General features: G+C 32.9%; 2 protein-coding genes across 4 annotated transcripts in view; one reads left to right on the top strand and one right to left on the bottom strand.

Annotated features, from left to right (window-relative positions):
* The window catches only part of LOC128885328 (regulatory-associated protein of mTOR), an 11432-nt gene extending 1192 nt beyond the window's left edge, over nt 1-10240 (top strand). The window contains exons 3-23 of one of the 3 annotated variants that reach the window (XM_054139318.1): nt 267-508; nt 582-728; nt 801-985; nt 1064-1123; nt 1223-1323; nt 1399-1532; nt 1673-2056; nt 2152-2226; nt 2310-2567; nt 2650-2793; nt 2884-3139; nt 3234-3275; nt 3456-3601; nt 4360-4457; nt 4551-4659; nt 4733-4896; nt 5166-5336; nt 5414-5655; nt 5956-6114; nt 6934-7216; nt 7811-10240. In XM_054139318.1, the coding sequence (XP_053995293.1) occupies nt 267-508; nt 582-728; nt 801-985; nt 1064-1123; nt 1223-1323; nt 1399-1532; nt 1673-2056; nt 2152-2226; nt 2310-2567; nt 2650-2793; nt 2884-3139; nt 3234-3275; nt 3456-3601; nt 4360-4457; nt 4551-4659; nt 4733-4896; nt 5166-5336; nt 5414-5655; nt 5956-6114; nt 6934-7216; nt 7811-8006 (3596 nt within the window). In that variant the 3' untranslated portion in view covers nt 8007-10240. Of the gene's footprint in view, nt 1-266; nt 509-581; nt 729-800; nt 986-1063; nt 1124-1222; nt 1324-1398; nt 1533-1672; nt 2057-2151; nt 2227-2309; nt 2568-2649; nt 2794-2883; nt 3140-3233; nt 3276-3455; nt 3602-4359; nt 4458-4550; nt 4660-4732; nt 4897-5165; nt 5337-5413; nt 5656-5949; nt 6115-6933; nt 7217-7810 lie in introns of all 3 variants that reach the window. The other 2 variants (XM_054139317.1, XM_054139319.1) reach the window with 2 other exon arrangements.
* The window catches only part of LOC128885338 (uncharacterized), a 148067-nt gene continuing 138344 nt past the window's right edge, over nt 3632-13354 (bottom strand). Inside the window, exon 4 of the transcript XR_008459585.1 lies at nt 3632-4267. The gene's annotated coding sequence lies outside the window, so the exon portion shown is untranslated. The remainder of the gene's footprint in view (nt 4268-13354) is intronic.

Here is a 13354-nt window from a genome sequence, read left to right as displayed (position 1 = left end):
TACGCATTTTATAAAATTAGTCTTGTTAAGATAAATAATATATAAAACACAAAGATATAATTGATTTATCGACACACCACCTGCACATCATATTTTAAGGACATTAATTATGCTTCATCGCCTATCAAACCTATTACATCTTCCATAAGAAAAGACGATGCAGTTATACTGCTTTCATAACGAATACCTCAAATATCTATCCAGAAATGAAAATACATTTTTGTAATATTTGCGTAATTGAGAAAACGGTATTCTTGATTTTACAGATCCTTTATCAGTGAGCCCGCAAAAAGCTTTGGAAACTATAGGTTCGAATTTACAAAAACAATATGAACGATGGCAACCGAGAGCTCGTTATAAACAGAGTTTAGATCCTACGGTTGAAGAAGTTAAAAAGTTGTGTACTTCTTTAAGGCGAAACGCGAAAGAGGAAAGAGTTTTGTTTCATTATAACGGGCATGGTGTTCCTAAACCGACTAGTAATGGTGAAATATGGGTATTTAATAGGGTTAGTTGAATTTAAACCAATTCTTAAACAATTGTTCGATGAGGATATTCTTAACGATGAATTATTATTACAGACATATACGCAATACATTCCTTTGTCTGTATACGATTTACAGACATGGATGGGTGCTCCTAGCATCTACGTATATGATTGTTCTAACGCAGGTATAATTGTAGAGTCTTTTCAACAATTTGCAGAACAACACGAGAAGGAATACGAGGTATATAAAATCTGACTTGTTTTTTGATTAAAAGTAAAGCTCGTGCATGGGTGTAATGTAAACGTTTCACAGATGGAAAAGCAGGTGGTTCAGCAGAACCGTGCAACTGGAGTTGCAGGTACCACAGTGCCATCTTACAAAAATTGTATTCAATTGGCAGCATGCGCGGCTAATCAGATTTTACCTATGAATCCAGATTTACCAGCAGATATATTCACATCATGCCTTACGACTCCAATAAAAATTGCATTGCGATGGTGAGATGAAAGAGTAAGAAGCACTGAACGTGATATATTTTTCTGTATAAAATTAACTTTTGTTTTACTTTTGTGCAGGTTTATAATGCAAAATACATCGAAATTGGTACCAAAAATATCATTAGACTTGATCGATAAGTAAGAATATTATATATATTTATAATAAATGTACATTAAATATTATCTTGCAAAAAACGAATCATTTATATATTATTCATTGTGGTACATAAATTTCAGAATTCCTGGGCAATTGGCTGATAGAAGAACAATGTTAGGAGAACTTAATTGGATATTTACAGCGATCACTGACACTATAGCATGGAACACGTTTCCAAGAGGTAAGCAAATGTTATGTAACTATTTTTAACATATAACAAAAGATGATGGATTATATAAATATAATTACTTTTTAGATTTATTCCAGAGATTATTCAGGCAAGATTTATTAGTTGCTAGTTTGTTCAGAAATTTTTTACTTGCCGAGAGAATACTTCGGTCATACGATTGTACTCCAGTTTCTTGTCCAAAATTACCTCCTACTTATCAGGTAAATATGAAAGATATTTTTTTAAAAGAGCAAGATACAATTTGGAATTACAAGATGTATGTTTTATATTATGTATACGTATTATTATTATTATATGTCGTCATTAATGTATTCACTTTTTTTTTTGTTTATGAATTTAGCACCCTATGTGGCAAGCATGGGACTTGGCACTTGATCTCTGTTTAGCGCAATTACCATCTATTCTTGAAAATAAAGATCAGTTTGTCCATTCCCCTTTTTTCGAGGAGCAGCTTACAGCCTTCCAAGTATGGCTTACTCTAGGTTCGAAAAACCGTAATCCTCCAGAACAACTGCCGATAGTACTTCAAGTTTTATTAAGTCAAGTCCATAGGCTAAGAGCATTGGAATTATTAGGACGCTTTCTTGATCTTGGTCCATGGGCTGTAAACTTGGCTCTTAGCGTAGGCATTTTCCCATATGTTCTAAAGCTACTTCAAAGTAATGCTAGGGAATTACGTCCATTACTCGTGTTTATTTGGGCAAAAATACTTGCAGTTGACAGTGTAAGTTTCGATACTAGGCCTTTAAAAGTGTTCAAGATCTTGTTTTCCATCATTTTCGTTTAACTACGCTAATCTTTTGCATATTTCGATTGTAGACTTGTCAAACAGATCTCGTGCGAGATGGAGGACATAAGTACTTTTTATCTGTTCTTCAGGATACTACTGTGCCGGTATTATTATATTTAATATTCCAGACTAAGTTTTTGAAAATTCCCAGTTTTTTAATGTGACTTTCATTTATTCAATGTTTCAGAGCGAATACAGGACGTTAGCAGCATTTGTTCTGGCCAGTATCGTGAATGATTATCGACAAGGCCAAGTAGCTGCTAATCACGGTAGCCTTGTCTCGATCTGCTTGGAACAACTTGGGGATTCAAACTCTTTATTACGTCAGTGGCTGTGTTTATGTCTGGCAAGACTTTGGCATAATTATGACAAAGCAAGATGGTGTGGAGTTCGAGATATTGCTCATGAGAAGCTGTTTACGTTGTTACAGGATTCAGTTCCTGAGGTACAAGATACGCGTAATATATTTATTTAATTTATTGGCGTTTCTATTAAACGATAATAATATATATTATATAATTGCATAGGTTCGAGCAGCTAGTGTTTATGCTTTGGGCACATTTATAAATAGCGTAACAACACGAAGCGAACATGCAAATAATATCGATCAAATTATTGCTATAACACTCATTAATACAGTCTCTCACGACATGTGCCCTTTAGTTAGAAAAGTATGTAAGTCTGTTATATAATGTAATGCTATATCGACTTAATTATAGATGAAACTATTCGGATACGAATGAAATATTAATATTTTACAGGAATTAGTAGTAGCGCTTCAATGGATGGTTCTACACTTTGAAAATTCCTTCGTAACTTTGGCTTTGGCTGAAGAAAACAGTCGAAAAGATCTTGTTGTGGAAACGTTATCACCATTTAGTGGATTAAGACGCATTAGTTCTAGGGATAGATTAAAAATGCTTTCTCCTAATAATACCTATAGCGTAGACAGTACGGATGGATTTGGCCAGGATCGCATTAAAAGAGTGTCGTCGTCGTCGTCTATTAGTAGTTTAGGTAAGTAACAAAATATGTCGCGCCAGCTAGAGTTACTAGATTTACCTTCGGATTTTGGATAACAATTCCTTATATTGTTTCATTCATATGCCAGGAAATAATTGGGAGTTCGTGAGGAAACCTTGCGAGTCACTTGGTAATAATGATTGGAAATTCCATTGCATGTTCGTACATAGTTCATCCTTCATTTTTAGATTTTGTAACTTTTTATTTTTAGCTAATTTCACATTTATTATCTACAAGCACATTACTGTAAAGTTGAGATATCTATTGACGTTTAATAAAAATGTAACAAGTTGTGATTTAATGATCGTAGGACACAGTTCTCTTGGGAACCTGCCAAGTCTTTCCTATGGTAGTGTATATATGAAACTGTGGCATGGATTATGTAGCCTCGATAATGATCCTCATCCAGCTGTCGCTTCGATGTCCCAGAAAGTCACCAACCATATTCGAAATCAGGTAAATAAGATACTCTGGTAATGTGTTTTACAGTGGATGTAGAATGTATTCGTACACCGATCAATTTCTCAAAAAACTTTTGTGTGAAATTGTAGTTTCTTAACTTCCTTTTCTTATAATCAATGATATTTTACATATTCTCGGAAGTCTCTAAGATAAATATAGTCCAAACAACATTTACTAGTTAATATAATTTGTGAAATTAACAAAAACATGCGAATGAAGAATGAGAATTCTTATGACGAACCAGTTACAGTAGAGTTTGTAACGTAAAAGCATTATTAGTTTATTGCTCCGTATGAATTTAGAAAGCATCAAATTTCCAGTAAAGTACTTTTAAAAATGGCTCTAATAGAGGAATCAAAGAAAATCCACTTCGAATAACTAATACATTTAGTTAATTTAATCCCACGAAGGAAGTATTATATACTTATAAATTAATGTAAATTTCTTTTTTTTTTAATCAAGTTTTAAACCTTAAACAGTTGTGCGAATACTTATTGCTTCAATATTTCTATCGATTAATTGTTTTTTTCTTGTTAATTTCGTAACTTACATAAATAGCTATTTTTTTTTGTGTACTCTATCTATTTTAGAGATTTCCGAGAATATGTAGAATGTCATTGTTTATAACAAATAAGTTAATAAATTACAATTTTACATAGTCTCTTTAGAAATTGATCGGTGTACGAATACTTTCTACACCCACTGTATATTAAGAGTTTCCGTAAAATCGTGACGGTATGTTTTGATTATAGGTTAAGGAATCCTCTGTACCTAAGGAAGGGATCGAAACAAAAATATCTTCGTCGTTATCTCTTCCACCATCTCCCTCGAATCGCACCACTTACTTAAGGTCAGTTAATTTGTAGTTAATTTTTAGTTAATTTTACATGATTCTTAAAATTTGTACGTAAACAGTGTGTGTATATATATATCTCTAATAAAGCACTAGCAAAGGAGAATCACCACCTACAGTAAGTTCTGGAACAGATTTATTACGTTCTTCGAGAGTACCACCGCATAGTAATCGTTCAAGAAAACCACTTCCTAACACAGTAAGAATGATAACTTGATATCGATAGAACATATCCTTTCTTTATTTAACACTTCGATGTCATTTTATCGCAGATATCAGAGGAAGCAGATGAAGTTGCTGGAATTAAAACGCCATTAACAACTTCGCAATTCGTTGAATGGAGTTGCGCTCAATTTGCTCAGCCAGTTAGTTTAGAAAGCGAAACTGAATCGATGAATGATATGGAAAGTAGAGCTCATTACGAAAGAGAATGGCGGTAAGTACTGATAATATATTCCAGCTTTTAAGCCACGAAATGGACTTGGATTACAATCCACTAAATCATTTACACCCTCGCTCATACCACCATACTCATATCTTACGTACTAAACTTAAAATTAATAATCCTTAATCTACATACATCGAAGCCTTAAACTTAACATTAACTTTGGTCTCTTTCTATTCTAAGTACTGATAATATAAAACAACATTCTGTATAGGAATTTAAAATTGCAACCTTTTTTACTAAGCAATATCAATGTTTAGTTACCTAAGGAATAGAAGACAGAGACGCGAGGCAAGAGAAGAACAACTACGAGCAGTACAAAGTAGAATAGAATCGCAAGTATTCCATACAAGATGTCCACATTCCCCTGAAGTTTTAACATTTCATCCGTTTGAACCACATTTGGCTGTAGCATTAAAAGATTTCTTTGGGTATTTATTCTTTGACATACGATAATAACATCCTTGTATAAAATTATGGTTTATTTAATATTATCGTTTGCCCGCAGAGTATGGGATTGCCAAACTGGTACAAAGTTAACTTACTGTGCGAGTCGTGGAAATAAAATGTCACGAATTACAGCTCTCGAGTTCATCAATGCCCACGATGTATCATTGTTAATGGCTGGATCCGATGACGGTTCGGTTAGAGTATGGAAAAATTACAGTAGTACGCTGAGTCGTGATCCGATTTTAGTTACCGCTTGGCAGGCATTGGCTGATATACAGCCGGCGACAAAAACTACGACTGGTGCGCATATATTTGATCATTTGAGTCCCAGGGGTCATTGGAAAAAAGTCGAAAAATACCGAGCAGCGCGGTAGAAAAAAGATATTCAATACAAAATGTTTTAATTGTATTATTTACATTGAAAAAATTTTAAAAAGCAGCTATGTGATTTAAGCGCGCTATTTCGACAGTCAGTGACTACACTGTTTTGGGACTTTTCGACACAAAATCTCAGCAGCTTGGGACTTGTACGGTTAAGCAAAAAATATAAAGCTACGATACATAACTATACGAATTAATTAAAATTGTTTGTAGCAACAGCTGGATTAGTTACAAAATGGGAGCAAAAGTCCCTTACTCTAGCTGTCACAGGTGACGTTCGTATCGTCAGACTCTGGGATGCAGAAACCGAGTTAAAAAGACAAGATATACCGACAGGTGCTGATTGTTGTGCTACATGTATTGATGTTGATGGCGTAGGTTAGTTATCTCTCTCTCTCTCTCTCTCTCTCTCTCTCTATATATATATATATATAAAAGAAAATATATATATATATATATATAAAAGAAAAACAAATTAATACGATATGTATATATATATCGTATTAATTTGTTTTTCTTTTTTATTATTATTATTAATATATTTTGTTATTATTATTATTAAAGCTATTAAACCCCCTACGGGATTATTAGCAATATGCATATAGCTGTGCATATTATCAGTACATATATACATTTACATTATAATATATGAAATACAATACGATAAAACAAAACAATTTCGAAAAAGAGTACAAAAACACGAATCAAGAATAATAATAATATTAAGAATAATAGGCTTATCATTAAGGATATACACAATTCTTTTTCAGAAATTTGTAAATAATTAGCATTTGAACGAGAGGCTTGTACAGAAAAGCATCCACCGTATATAGAGGATAATATCCGACTTTACATAATTTATAAATCATATCATTACGATCTTTGTATTAATTTGTTAATTTACCAAATTTAGATTTTATATTCCACAATTGTAAGTTAGATACAGGACATTATCACTGAACTTATACACTAGTACATTTCACAAAGAAACGAGCTTCAAAGAAAGATGTAATTTATTGGTTAAATATACAATACTTTTATATTCAATTAGAATTTCATATATTGTACTGAATTTATGCAAATTTATGTTCTATCGTAACGAGAAATAATAATTGTTGATACGTGTTGCTGTCTAAAATCTCCCATTATTTTGTATATTTTTATTTTGATAAATATTCTCTTTGAAAATATGTGCAGGTGCAATGATGGCAGTGGGCTGTGGTGATGGTTCCGTTCGCTTATTTGACAGAAGATTACCTCCATTAGAGTCGAGAGTTATGATTTGGAGGGAACATACGGCATGGGTGTTGGGCACATCTTTGAGAAAATCTGAAAGGTCGACACCACAGTTGTTTACTGGATCATCGTCAGGAGATATTAGAATATTTGATCTCAGAAAAAATTCTTCTGTAAGCACTGTACAAATAACGCAAGGTATTACAGCATTGGCAGCACACGAAATGGCTGATATATTTGCTTGGTAAGTTTACAAGTATTGATCGTCATGTCTTACTTTTCCGAATTCAGTAAACAACATAAAAATTAGAATAACTATTTTATGCTAGTAAACTTTTTACGTTAAGTGTAATCAATTTGATAATAGCTCAAATAATAAATAAATTAATGGATATAGTATTAGATGTACCGAAAAGTAATGTCATTTCTTTTACATTAAATTCAGACAAATACATTCATAATACATTTCTATTTTTAATCGATTATGTAATTATCCTTGTTATCAACAACCTTTTGCCATTTAGTGTGCAAATATTCAATACTAAATGGTTCAAAATGAATGAGTTGATGAATGATAAAGAAGTATTGAGATTCACAGAAATGACATTACTTTTCGGTTCACCTAATACTTTCAATTTTTGTTACAATCGTTTTTAAATAATAAAATTATTTATGCCGCATAGACTTGCAAATAAAAAGAGGTCATGAACGGGACATTTCTGCTAGTAGAAACAACTTTATGGTTTTTAGTATAATTAGAGAAGATTTCATGTTATTATTTTACATTTGTTTATAGTAACGTGTTTGTTTAATATCATTTATTGTGTCCATTTTCCAGTGGGTCAACGAATCATTGTATAAGTTTGTATAATACAATGGGTCATCATTTGAATACGATAAAATTCCACGAAGGATTTATGGCTACTCGTATTAGTCCTGTAAGTTGTCTAAGTTTTCATCCCCATCGTGTGATCCTCGCAGCTGGATGCGTAGACAATACTATTACAGCATATGCATCCGAATCGCGAAGATGACTAATAGAAATGGAATTACTGTAAAATTATTTTCGTAAATATTTACTCATCCATCGTGCTTGATATCCTTGGCATATTAGTCAATAAGGAAACTGCCAAGGACGAGACGTTGGAGTTGGTTTCAAAATTGAAAAGTGAATTCTTATTTTTCAATATTTCGTGTTTTTCTACTGCGTTTTCGCTTCCTTTTAGAAAGGTTACTTTCTGGCGCTTAGTTCGCGTAAAGAAATTAATTGTAGTTTCTGTGATGAAGAAACCTGTGAATAGAGTAACCAAAGTCTCTCGAGACGACCAAAGAAAAGCTCGATAACGTACAGCCTTGTGCATACAGGGCCAATGTAATTCATTTTAGAACGCAGTGGAGATTTTGGTATTCTTAAAAATAATGATGCATAATATATGCAAATGTGATGCAACGAAAAATATACGAATGTACGTACGAATGCGTTTAATATTTAATGAAGCTTGTAACATATGCAAGGAAGATGACTGTGCCATGCTAAATTGGTATTAATTATATTTATGGACGATTCACGTAATTTTTTGTCTTATTCTCGACGACAAAAAGTTCAATTTCTTTACGTATTAATCGATGTTCTTTTTGATCGATCCTTAATTTTTCCAATACACGCACTTGAATTCAGAGTTTAACAATTTCTATAAGTATTCTTTTATGCCACGATCAATGCTATATAATTAAATTAGGAAAACAAGTGTAAAGATCCTTAATTTTTCCAATATATGAACTTGAATTCAAACAGAGTTTAACAATTTCTACAAATATTCTTTTATGCCACGATCAATGCTATATAATTAAATTGGAAAAACAAGTGTAAGAACAATATGTTCAAATAATTTAACTATGTTATTTTAGTTTACGACTTAGTGCAATAAATCATGACAGATTAATGGCAGTAAAATGTGTTTAAATAAATAACTCTCGAGATGGCAACTGCAGTAAAGACTTTCTGTATTATCAACCAATTTGTCTTGTAAACAGTTTTACGTATTTTACGCCGTTACTTTTAATTTCGTTATCATTTAATTTTTCGTTGCAATTTTAGAATAATTTTTGTAAATGTTAAATGTCGTATATTTTTACCCGTGGCGGTATCTTTTTATTAAACGGTATCAATGTTATTTCTAAGTGACAGTACTTTATACATTGTTTTTTTCACAAATCGTGGGAACACTTGTATCATATTAAAACGCAGAAGCTTGATAGAAAATACCTTTTTAGTGACGATTGATTCAAACGAATATTAAAATGATGTGCGCAATTTGTATTCAACCAAATAGTTGAATACAGTCGTTCTGTCTTAATCGGAAAGGTGTTTTACGAAATAATACTTATACACTTTCATGTGTGTATGTGCGTTGAATGGTTTATTGAATTATTGCTATTGCAATTGTTGCGAAACAAAATGAAATCAGGCTTCTTATATACACCGATAACACTGATATAAACTACACCGCATAAGCAATTAATTAATAACAAAATTAAGTAACTGATTGAAAAAGAAAATGTAAATATATATATGCATATAGAATATCGAGTGTAACGTTAAAGAAACCATTATGCACAGATAAATTTATCTTCTCATATTATGCAATAGTTTTGTTATTGACGCTGACGTTTGGAGACGCGATAAAATATGTAGATTACCGTAATACTTAGATCAGATAAAACAAAAATTCCTCGATGCAGATGTGTGTATAAGATGATTAAAAAGATGAGTTTAACGATATTAAGATATAAATAAAGAATTCAATAACTTAAGATTGTATCGTAAGTACGATGTTTATTTGAACGCTTAAACAAAGAATTTTTGCTCATTCATGTAGAATTTTACATGTAACTTCGGCAGTGTCTTCTAAAAATTCAATTTATAGAGTATTATGCTTTTACTCTTCTGATATATTGTTTTAGTTTCATAGTGGACTTTTGGACACCTTGTATGTACGGTTTGATGCTAATTTTAATAGACGCGTCGAATGTACTTAAACGGTAAGATCAGCATTAATTGTAAAAACATAAATGCCTATAATCATTTCTGTATATATTATGTACAACAGTATCGTCAGTGCTGTTGTTAACGATATCTATTACAAACGTCGAGTGTTAGAAAACAATTTGAGAGGGGCAAATTCGATGTATTATTTTGCACTGTACTCGTTATTGTATATGATCGTCTGATAATAAATATGATACAACCATGTTATTCGAGCGCGGATTTATAAGTGGTTTTCATTATTTGCTATTATTTGAATAGAAATGAATTTTTATAATTTTTTTTTGTAAATGAATTTTTTTTCGTTCCATTTACAATTAATTATAGATTAAGTGACACACTCGACTTTAGTAAATAGTATGAAGTGCAAAAAATTAGTTTTATTCGATCAGTCTGGTCATTTATGGTGTCAATAATTTATATTATTATAAAAAGTAAATTATGTTTATAAAATTTATAGGCTCTTTGTAAAACAAGTTACGTTAATTAAAATTTCAGAACAAATATTTGTCTTAAAGTGCGTTTACACGCTCAAAGCTATTTGCACAAGCCAGCTTGCACAAGTATATAAATCGTAGCGTGTGAATGCAGGCATGAAGTGTGCGCAAGCCAAAAAATTTGACTTGCGTGAAACCTGTTTTGACAAAAAAGGGGCTTGAGATTCGTAAGTGTAAACGATGTTCAAGTCTCAGTTACAATCTCAGGCATGCGAATTACGAATCTGATACCAGAATTGCAAAATTCAAAATGGCGGATCTAATATGGTCGACATCCATATTCAAAAGTTATTAGATTTTCATGAAACTTGATATTTATGACTTATTTAGACCGCAAACTTTGAATCTGATATCAGAATTGCAAAATTCAAAATGGCGGATCTAATATCGCCGACATGTATATTAAGAAGGTATTACATTTTCTTGAAACTTGGGGTTAAACTTTGTCTCAGGGGCTAATTTTTTTTGGTTAAAACTTGTCAAATCCTGTAGTTTTTAACCTGAAAAGTCTGAAAATGCAAGTTAAAAATTTTGGAAACCAACAGTTTAAAAGATACGGTTACATAAAGATGTGTATCTGTAATTATGTAATGTTTAAAATAACATAGTAAATGTAAATAGTGTAAATAGTAAATAACACAGTAAATTATGTAAAACCTAAAAGAAATGAAGGATTGAGTACAGGCGCGATTGAACGGTCATCCGTGCGAACCAGAGGATGGGTAGAATCAATATGGCGTCGTTCACACCTGTAAAAGTACGCCATATACACACATCTTTATGTACTCGTATCTTTTAAACTATTGAATTCCTAAACTTTCAATTTGCATCTTCGGACTTTTCAGGTCAAAAACAATAAGATATGATAAGTTTTAACCAAAAAAAATGGGCCCCTGAGACAAAGTTCAGCCCGCATTCGTCAAAATTTTCCATTTCGGACACAACAAACTACAATTTTCGGGGTTCCTCATTTCACAATTGTGCAAATTGAACTGAACGTGTAAATAGCAATTTTTCATTCAGTTCATTTGCACAAATTGGCTTGTGCAAATAGTTTGAGCGTGTAAACGCACCATTAAGGGGGTAGACCCGGGTAATGCAGCGAGGTGACATTACCGACAAAAATGAGCCTAAAAAGGGGTCCGTGGTTTTTCACTTTTCGTCCTTATATGAGAATATTTGAAGCTGGATGAGGGCTCATTCGAAAGAAGAAAGCCCAAACCAGGCGGCTATGGCCATGGCTTAACGAGATTGTGTCGCTATTTAATAATATGAGCGTCCAAAGTCGAGAAAAGTATACCGACAGAATGTAAGTATTTTTAGGTTATTAAACGGACTTCGTGACTCAAAAGATGACAATAGCCGCCTGCTTTGGACCCTCCTCTTTCGAATGAGCTCTCACTCAGCCTCAAATGTTCTCATATAAGGACGAAAAATGAAAAATCGTGAAAGCATTCCCAAAGACGAGTTCCGCCATTTTGTGGATAATGCAGTGCAAATTATGTGACAAATTCAGTTCAAGCAATCGGTATGAGATGGCGTCTACTGAGGAGGACTGTAGGGATTCTACATAAAAGAATTACGAACATGAACTAATACCGAACTTTAACAACAAAATAATTTATTTAAACAAGAACAATAAAACAAGATTAACAATTTGAATTCAAGAAGCTGGTTAGAAACACGTTTGAACTGTATGACGGTTGATAAGGGAAATGTTCAAAGTAATTGCAACTAACGGAAAAATGAATCACGCGATAAAAGAGAAACGTAATTAAAATCCGCTACGTCCAAACGCAATAGCCAATTACAAACAATTATCAATGTGAGGTATGAAACATGGTGAAGAACTATACATGTGAAAATCGATAAATGTGTGTAACCCCACAGGGCTTGTGGCGCCACGGAGAGGATTCCTGCTTTACCGACTGCGACTGTTAGCTTAAAAAGAGGCGGTCACCGACAAAAGAAGAAGGTTCAGGAAGTTCACTTTTTGTATTTCCTGTAGAAGGATCGCGTGGGTTACGCGCCTATTGTGTATAATAAAATTTACATAAGAAAAATGCCTTTAAACTTAGAAAATATTGCAGGCGTGTTGAGATATTCATGAAAGAAATTTCAGGTTAGGTTGGAATGGACCATCTTTCCTGTAAAAGATATGTGGTAGCTCCAACGCCAGTATATACGCGGTGACGGATAATTTTTCATGTACTTTACGCCGAGACGCTATCGCGTCTCTAGATATCGTTTTGTTATAAAAGGCAATTAAGGTTCAGTCAATAATCCTCACACGTGATCCCTACAGACTTGAGGGGTTACACACATATATCGATTCGCACACATATAGCTCTTCACACATGTATCACACATCACATTTCATGATTGTTTGTAATTGGCTATTGCGTTTGAACGTAGCGGATTTTAATTACGATTTTCGTTTATTTCTTCATTTTTCCGTTAGTTGCAATTATTTTAAACATTACCATATCAACCATCATAGAGTTCAAACGTGTTTTCCAACCAGTTCCTTAAATTCAATCTGTTAATCTTGTTTCAATGTTTATTGTTTCAATAAATTGTATTTGTGTTCAAGTTCAGTGTTAGTTCATGTTCGTAATTCTTTTATGTAGCTATAGCTATAATTTCGTTATCACTACATTTAAAGAAAAATATCAAAGGGAAAAGATGAACAGTTCAAAATGTTGTCGTGATCCCGGAGAGAGGCAATTACAATACGAAATTTTGTCAGAAATGATTTCTTTATTTCCTGGTGTGCCTTCAAGTAAGGTCGAAATCTGACTGCTGACTGGCTTGCTGGAGACCGAGGGTCCCAGGGCCA

This window comes from Hylaeus anthracinus, unplaced genomic scaffold (assembly GCF_026225885.1).
Source record: "Hylaeus anthracinus isolate JK02 unplaced genomic scaffold, UHH_iyHylAnth1.0_haploid 11981, whole genome shotgun sequence".
Classification (NCBI taxonomy): Eukaryota; Metazoa; Arthropoda; class Insecta; order Hymenoptera; family Colletidae; genus Hylaeus; species Hylaeus anthracinus.
This window is presented reverse-complemented; position numbering and strand designations above follow the sequence as displayed.